This window comes from Alligator sinensis, unplaced genomic scaffold, assembly GCF_000455745.1.
Source record: "Alligator sinensis unplaced genomic scaffold, ASM45574v1 scaffold215_3, whole genome shotgun sequence".
Classification (NCBI taxonomy): domain Eukaryota; kingdom Metazoa; phylum Chordata; order Crocodylia; family Alligatoridae; genus Alligator; species Alligator sinensis.
In genome coordinates, this window is record NW_005842175.1 from 416,437 (window position 1) to 425,504 (window position 9,068).

Here is a 9,068-nt window from a genome sequence, read left to right on the forward strand (position 1 = left end):
TCTGTCGGCTGGAGGAAGTGAGAGGGGGGCGCTTTGGGGGTGGGAATAAGGGAGACCACAAGGATAGGAGGGACAAAGAGGGTGGGGTGGAAAATGGGGGAGCAAGAGAGGTGGGGAAGGGGCAGTGATTGTGGGGAGAAGGGTGTTGAGAAGAGGGGGCAAGATGGGGAGAGGAGGAAGGGGAAGAAGAGAGGAGACTGGGAGGCGCAGAGAGCAAGGGCTGTACAGGCTGAGGGGGACAGAGTGGGAGCCTGGAGGTGAGATGGGTGGAGAGAGAGATGCGTGTGTGGCGAGGGGAGCCTGGCCCAGACAAGGAGAGGAAGTGGAGGAGGCCGGAGAGCGTCAGGGGAGGCTAGGCCTGCATGGCTGTTATATGCTGACTGCTCCGCCTGCCCTTACAGCTTGTGTATTTTTGGCCCAGGGAGGGAGGAGAGGCAGCTAAAAATAGGGGTCTCCACGCCCCTTTCCCCAAGGCGGGTGCCTGCGGGGGTGCTGCGGAGTCCAGAGGAGGGGAGCAGGCCCGGTCTCCTCCCCAAGCTGTCTGGTCCTGCCTTTGTTTGCATCTCAGCCCCACAGGGACAGGAAGAGGCCTCGGGGCTGGGAAACAATGGCTCATTCTCTCAGCGTCAGCGCCTGGCGAGCCGTGATAGGGAAGCGGGCAGGTGGCCAGCAGGCGGGCATGGCCTCTGACCGCCTCTCCCCAGCCACGGGACACGGGCTGTACAGAGGGGAGGGGGACTGCAAGCACAGCTGTGGCTGAGACCTGGCGAAACTCAGCCCCAGATCATGCTCCACACTCCTGTCCTCAGACGTACCCTGGAGCTTTGGGCTTCGGGTCTGTGAACGTACTGCTGGTTAGCAGACATGGGACTAGTAGGTGCCACCGTGGTGGCCTGCCTTGGGCCAGCAGAGAGTAGGCTGTGAATGCAGACGGGTGTGGGACCCTACCCATGTGGCGGGTAAGGGCATGATACAACATTCGCTCTGCGTTGCGTATTCCACCCAACCTAGCGGGCATGCGTGCCCCCTCCTGGTTTACAGGGACCTACCTATCCTCAATGGCTAAGGGCTCATCTCCCCATGAAGTGCCTGTAGCCCAGCATGAGAGAGAGTACTCCTTGCTGGGGTCAGGGGTGCACTTGCACTCTATCCCTCGGCTGCGTCCCGGGGGCTCTTTGCTTTCAGACCCAAATAGGTGTGAGTGCCTCCAGCGGATGCTACAAAGGGACACTTCCACACTCCCTTCTGGATCCTGTTCTCTTTCAATGTCACCTCCAACCACCATGGCCTGCTGGGAACATGCTCTGCTGGCAGTAGGGGGGCATTGGGCAGGGTAGATATATACTGTATAGATGAATTCAGGGATGTCAACCATACAGCCAGCAAGCCAAATCTGGCCTGCAGAGTGGGGTCATCTGGCCTGCAGACTTTTGCTCCACTCTGGCTGCATGGGGGACCTTCTTATGGTGGCAGCCAAGTGCTTGGGCAAGACCCATGGTGCTGGAGTCCTCTGGCAGCACTGCAGCTTGTTCCTGCAGTGGCCACCAAGTGCCTGGGAGGCCAGGCCTCTTCCCAATGGGTCCTGGGCCAGCCAGAGTGGGTGTCATGTATGCTGTATCCAGCATGAGGGGATGGGGGGCTGTGGGCCTGATATGGCATGTGAGGATGGCCCCATGCCATTCATCAGGCCCATGGACTGGTCCCTCACCACTTATCCAGCTGACAGGGCCAGGCAAGTTTGACACCCCTAGAATGACTAAATAAGATATACATAAAGCACAAGCTCTCATGAACTCGAGTTAGGGAAGCCTCTCTGCTCTCTCCACTGATTCCTGGGGGAACCCATTCCCTCCATACTGCACCCTAAGCCCAGTCTTGATATGTGTGTGTGTGTGTGTGTGTGTGTACCCCAGCTTGGGGCAGACTGTCTCCCACATTCCCACTCTTCATTTCCTTCTGGGCCCCACTGGGATCTCTCAGGTTGGTCTGTGCCAGGCTGGCTTTGACAGGCCTGAGATGGAATTGCCTAAATGGCCCCCAAAATCCGGGCAGGGAGCCCATGTGCCTGGCAGCGTTTCTCCAGGCATGGCCAGTGAGGGTTAAAAGGGTGCGCTGCTAGCACCTCAGCTGTGGAGAGGCTGGCTGGCTTTGTGGGGTGGGAGGAGGCATGGCCCCTCCCCCTGGTCCCTTCTCAAGGTCTCTGCCGTGTGGGGCTGCGTGCCTGCCAGTGCCTCTTGTTTACTCAGCCTGGAAAGGACACATCCAAGGTCTCTGCAGACTGCACTTTCCCACATGGAGCAGTGCCCTGCTGCATTCCAGGGGAGAGGGGAAAGTGCCGCGGAGGAATGCGAGGAGGTGTCGACTGGGCGTCCAGCCCTTTCCCGGCATTTGGCTTCCTATGCCAGGCACCAGGGAGAGGGTGCCCCACCTGGTTTGTCCTGGCACTGGGTACACAGGAAGTGGCATGGATCCAGGTGGGAGTGAGGAGCCTGGGACTGTGGGGGGGCTGTGGGCTCAGCTGGACTTGTCTGCAGCTGCAGAAAAGCTACTGCAAGGCTGGCCTGGCCTTGACTTTTCTCCTCCCTTCTCAGTGTCAGTGCTTTGCACTGCCCTAGAGGTGAGCCAGGTTCCACTCCTGGAGCTTTGCTCTGTAGGGTCCAGGAGGCCTGTGGGCACATGATTGTTTGCCCAGAGGCTTAGTCCTCCATGATGACTCATACCTAGCTTCCTTGGGTAGGGGGACTGGCAGGACCTGCCTTTGGGGCTGACTCTCTGCACTGCCATGTAGGAGATCCAGCTTCTTGGGGGCAGGTCTCGTTGCTTCCCCCTATGGCAAGGCACAGAGAGCCAAGGGTTAACTGTTTTGGTCTCTGCACAGACTGTTAGAGCCAAAGACAATCCAGGCTTGCAGGAGGAGGAATTGAGCTCCTCCCTTGTGGGCACCCTCTGTGGCTTTCTAGGCACCGGTGCGCACGCCCTCACTGACAGCTGCCAAGCCCTGTGCTGGCCTGGATACCTTTGGTTTTAGGAGGGAACACTGCAGAGCTTTTTAAAATTAAGCCTGGGAGCAAAGGAGGCTTTTCAGGGGTGGTTCTGGGGCAGGGGGTGACCAGATGCGCTCACCCTCTTCCTCCGCTACGTACCTTTTCCACTTGCATGTGTGACCTCCAGTCTAAAGGCAGCGTGGCCAAAAGGGCTCTAAGCTCACACCACCTTAGGGCTAGAGACATCTCCAGTCACCACCTCTGCTATGTGGCTCCTCACTGTCCCTGCAGAGAGGCAGGTCTGCGAGGGAAAGCCAGAAGGGCTGCAAAAGTTTGTGATGACCTGCTTTCACCCTGCTCCTGAGGTTCCTCTGCATGGAGACATGGGGCCCCTGAACTTTTCCCTTGTGCTTACAATAAGGGGCCTGGTCGCCCTGTTAAAGACTACAGGAAATGTGGAGCCAGGGGTTAGGGGGCAGCTAGCAACCCCTCCCCTGGGGTCAGGCATGCAGAAAACAGGGCTTGTTGAACTGCGAAAAGGGGAAGAGAGCCAGAGAGATCCAGGCTCTTCCTGTTTATGTGACTAACAGACCCCCAAGTAGTGGGGGTGGGGAAGGAGTTTGAAAGCTTATTGCTTTCTGTCAGTCTCCAGTCTGTCTGGACAGGTTGGAGCAGGGATAAGGTAGGATGCTACTCCTGCACTGAGGAGACTGGCCTTTTAACTTCTAGGGACAGGGGCATGGGGCGTGTGTGTGCCAGGCTGATATTACAAGTCCCTGGGGCTGGGACCTAGATTCAGTAGACACAGGGAGGCTCTGCTAGCCCCACTTGGGAGCTGAGGCACAAATCCTGCTGTGCAACAGGGCTTTGGATTTGATCTGCCTCTTGTTTTGTTTGTCTGTGCTGAATGTGATCTTGTCTCCGTCCTTGGCTGGCGTTGGTCTCTGTGGGATGGCCTGGGGGGCGGATATATTGGCTCGGGACACAGGAATGAGGAACCCTGGGAATGGTCAGGAATGTAGGAGTTGAATATTTAGAGGAACTACACAAATAACATCAAGTTAGCAACAAGACCTTCAAAGCTGAAACTCGGTGGCAGCCCAAAGACCTTCAAGAACACCTACATTATCTGGTGTCACTTCCCAAGCAGCAGCTAGGGCAAGGGAGACGAGCATGAAGACTGAATAAAAAGTAATGGTATCAGATTATCATGTCTGTAACCTGAGCACTATTTCTGGTTTATGTCAAAAGTGTAATGAGTATGGTAGGTCTCAGCTTAAGTTGCCCCTTTGTGTGGATCGCATGTTACTCTTCTTATCAGCAAGGGAGTTGTCTCTGTTCTGAAGGGGGCTAGATCTAGGATAGCATGGGCAAGGTGAGGCAGGGTGTGTGCACAGATACCCAAGACTGTAATAAAGTTGCCAGCAGATTAAGAGCAATGGGGAATGGCAGAGCCACGTGGAAGATGCTTAACCAGACATTAGTCTGCATTCCACCATTGAATGCATAAGTCCGCTCTTTCAAGCCCTTTGCTTTCATGACTGTCCAAACTGTCAGCGCCCTTACAGAGGAAAAAACAAATAAGTCCTATGATAGCCCTGCACTGTCACATCCTTCTTATCCCATCCTACTCAATGTGCCCGCTTCCCGGTGTGGGGGGCTTTTCCTGTGAATAATGGGCAGACAGAGGGTGACACCCGGTGGCTTGGTGATAGCAGTGCAGGTTTTGAGTGCATCCTTTCTCTGGGACCTCTTCAGATGGGGCTTGCTTCCTGGCTACTGGCAGGGCCTTGTTCCCTAGGAGGGACTTTGGCTTGGTAGCACCTCCATACCATGGTAGGTTTGAAAACCAAGCTTTCATGCTATGGCACACTTTCGATAGTCTTGCTCCAGCCTGTAGCTGTATTACCCCCAGCCTAGGGTGGCCATATTTGTCAAATGATTAAATATAGCACATGCCAAGGTGAGGGGATGGGTAAAAGGGATAGGGGGTGGGGAGAGGGAGGCTTCTTCTACACACCAGAAGTCTGCCTGCATAGCTAGCCTGGTCAGAAACATAAAACAAATCACATCTGAAGCCAGTCTTGTTATGCTGGCAAAACCCCTGTGCAGATGCAGCTGTACTGACAAATAGGGGTTTGGGTTAGTTTCAGCTATTTCTGGCCAGCCCACCAGAAGGTCTGGCAGCAGAAGGCAGCTGCCACCATTAGCTGCAGAGAGGATGCTGGCATTGGTGCAATGGTCTTCCCATCTCATGCGAAGAATCTTCCTGAGGCAATGGTGATGGAACCATTCCAGGCGCTAAAGATGGGTTTGATATGTCACCCATGCCTCACCACTCTAGAAGAGTGTGGGGATAACCACTGCATTGTAGACTAGGATTTTATTTTCCATCTGGAGATCTTGGTCAGCACAGGTATGGCGAAGCAGCTTTCTGAAGGATATGCTGGCATAGCAAATCCTATGTTCGATTTCTACATCAAGACTGAGACTGGGAGAAGTGACTGCTAAGGTATGGGAAATGCTCTAAGTTTTCCACGGGTTCTCCACTAGTAGTAATGTGGTGGGGAGGGGAGTAGCTTGTGCCAGGGGAGGCTGATGGAGCGCTTTGATCTTCCTAATGTTAAGGGAGAGTCCCAGGCTGTGATAGGCACCTGAGAAAAGGTCAAGAATGGACCACAGATCAGTCTCAATGTGTGTGAGGATAGCACATCGACAGTGTACTGAAGGTCAGTGATGCCAGTTTTGGTAACTTTTGTTTTGTTGTGAAGGTACCACAGGTTGAAAAGCTGACCATCCATTTGATACTCAACCCCAATTCCAGGAAGAAGGTGGTCACAGATGAGAATCAAAATCACAGCAAGATAGGTGGAAAAAGTGTTGGGATGATGAAACAGCCCTGCTTGACACCAGTATGGATGGTAAGTGGGTCTGTCTCTGATCTATTGCAAAGGACTGTGACAGTCATCCCATCATGGAGTAGTCTGAGAACACTGATGAACTTCAGTGGACAACCAAACCTAGCCAGCACCTTCCATATGGCTTCACCATTGATGGAGTCAAAGGCCTTAGTTAGCTCAATGAATGCCATAAACAGCTCCTGGTGTTGCTCTCTACACTTCTCCTGAATCTGTCGTGCAACACAGATCATGTCAGTGGTACCCCAAGATGATCTAAAGCCACACTGACATCAAGAAGGCGATTCAGAAGGATGTGAGTAAGAATCTTCCTGGCAACAGAGAGGAGGGCAATGCTTCAGTAGTTCCCACACTGACTTACGGGCAACCGGTGCCTCCTGGATCTGGCGGGGCACCAGCAGCCAATCGCTGACTGGGGCGGGGGGGCCCTAGTGGCTGATTGCTGACCCTGGAATCACTGGCGGCAAACCGGAAGTGCTGCCCGAAAAACTGGAAGTGCTGCTGGCACTCCCTGGTCCCCAGCCGGTGAGGGCCAATTTCAGGGGAATCACGTGCCCTCTGTGCTCCTCTTATGTATCACCTATGCGCTGACATGTCCCCTTTCTTGAAGATGGTCATAGTGTTGGCATTCTTTAAGTCAGGTGGAACTTTCTTGTTAACCCATATTTTGATGAGAAGTTGATGAAATTTTTCCACTAGTGCTGTTTCACCAGCTTTGAAGACCTCTGCAGGAATACCATATGAGTCTGGTGCCTTATTGGAATGCCATATGAGTCTGGTGCCTTATTGTTCTTGGTCTGATTAATGGCATGCCAGGCTTCCTTGAAAGGTGGGGGATCAGCAAGTGGTTCTATTACCGAGTGTTGAGGAACGGACTCAATGGTGGCAGCCGAGACCTTATCTTCATGGTTGAGTAAGAGTCTTGAAGTGCTCCTTCCAGCCTTGCTTGATGGATACGTTGTCTGTGAGAAGGTCAGAGCCGTCATGGGATCGCAAGGGGGTTGGCCGGTGGATGGCTTTTATAACTTGAAAGAAGCTTCTCATGTCATGTTGATCAGGAAAACTCTGGATCTCCATGGCCTTCGCTTGCTACCACAGGTTCTTGCTGTCCTGTAGCCTCTGAACTACAGCTTTGAGCCAGTGGTAAGCCCCTCATGTTTGCTGGTTGGAGGATTCATATTGACAGCTGCAGAACATAGCTCTCTTCTGATGGATAAGTGCTAGGATTTTCTCATTGTTCTCTTCAAACCAATCTTAGTGATGGTAAGAGCAGTATCCAATTGATTCAGCAGATGCCTTGTGAATAATATTCTTAAGCTCCTTCCAGTGTGCCTGGATGTCCTTGATGTCATCAGGTAGGTCAGAGTGCCTCTCAGTAAGGCATTGCTGAAGAGCCTTGCATCTAGCTTGGTCTTGGAGTGCCTGGATGTTAAATCTCTTCTGCATTTCTTTCAGTTGTTTATGATGGAGTGGTGCAAGCTGCATGTCCATGGTGGATCTGACTAAATGGTGGTCCATCCAGCAGTCATCTGCACCTCTCAGGATTCAAATGATACAGACATCAGTACAATCACAGCCTCTGACAATAATACAGTCAAGAAGGTGCCAGTGATTGGAGCGTGGATATTTCCAAGTGGTCTTATATTTGTCACTCTGTCTGAAGGTGATATTTGTGATGAGCAAGTCATGCTCTACACATTTGTTAAGGAGGAGGATACTATTGGAGTTGACTTTCCACACCCCCTCTTTCCCAATGGTTCCACTCCAGAGTTCAGGATGTTGCCCAATTCTTGCATTGAAGTCACCCATGAGGATGAGCTTGTCATGAGGGCAGTGGCAGTCAGCATGGTGTCAAGAGCAACAGTTCCTTGTTGACTTCTTCATCGTCAAGTGTGGGGGCGTATGCACTGATGACTGTAGCATACTGGTTTTTACTGAGCTCAAGGCAGAAAGTCATAACATGTTCATTAATGCCCGCGGGGAATTCTGAAAGCTGGCTGACAATCTTGTTCTTGATGGCAAAGCCAACTCCGTGAATGTGACTTCAGGTGACTTTTCTTTACAAAAAAAGGTGTAGCCACCTCCTTCTTCTTTCAACTGGTCTTCATCTGACCAGTGGGTCTCAGGGCAGCAATATCGATGTCATATCTTACAAGTTCTCTAGCTACTATGGTGGTTCTTCTTTCAGGATGCTCACTGTTCAGGAAGTCCATGAGAGTGTGGACATTCCATATGGAGAACTTCAGTACTTAATTTTTTTGGTTTCAGCTGCAAGTAGAGTGATCCCGCTGGATGTGGCAATCCATTCAGGGGGGTTTGAAAACGCCTATGATTTGGGCACCTTTTTTAGCCCCTTCCCTATTCAAGGTGAGCAGAGGGGATCCTAAAGAGGACTGCTCAGTCATGGCCGCAGCTTCCAAATTGTAATTCTGTTTCGGTAAGTGCAAAACAACTGCCGCCTATGTGCAAATAGCACATGGGCAGAAACTGCTATAGATGGTAAAGCATGCACACTGCTTGCAATGATTTGGGGAACCTGTGCACGGCTTATGAATTCAGTGTGACACTGGGGACTCTTGTGTACCTGTGGCACATGGAAAGCTCTTTTGTGGGGCTTGCTTGCTTACCTGGTTAAGTTTTTGCCCTGATATAGATCTAAAACCCCCAGAAAATATTGGAAGAAAACAATGGAGCATTGATGAGCATTTCTGCCAATGGAGCTTCTTTGCCCAGGAGGTGGCTTGCATGCCAGGAGCTTGGGGAATAAGCAGGAGGAACTCATCCTCCTGCTCAGTGCAAATAATTATGATGTCATAGGGATAACGGAGACCTGGTGGGATTCCACCGATGACTGGACCACGGGTATAGATGGCTATACCTTGTACAGGAGGGATCGTGTAGAGAAAAGGAGCGGGGGTGTAGCTCTCTATGTTAAGGGAAGCTACATGTCTCTGCAAGCTGATATTGGTGACCAGGGTGGACGGCTGGAGACCCTCTGGGTTAAAATCCGTGGGGAACACGGCACAGGGGACACAATGGTGGGAGTCTACTACAGACCTCCCACCCAAAGTCCTGAGCTTGACCAGGAGTTTGCCCGGGAACTGGCTGAGGCCACATGCTCCAGGACCATGGTTGTCATGGGTGACTTCAATTACCCGGACATCTC

At 52.3% G+C, this 9,068-nt stretch overlaps 1 protein-coding gene across 1 annotated transcript in view; it reads left to right on the plus strand.

The window, feature by feature from the left end:
• The first annotated feature begins 5,410 nt into the window (after positions 1-5,410).
• Positions 5,411-9,068, plus strand: part of CARD10 (caspase recruitment domain family member 10) — a 37,017-nt gene continuing 33,359 nt past the window's right edge. The window contains exons 1-2 of the mRNA XM_025206886.1: positions 5,411-5,496; positions 5,756-5,905. Coding sequence (XP_025062671.1) covers positions 5,899-5,905 — 7 coding nt within the window. The 5' untranslated portion in view covers positions 5,411-5,496; positions 5,756-5,898. The remainder of the gene's footprint in view (positions 5,497-5,755; positions 5,906-9,068) is intronic.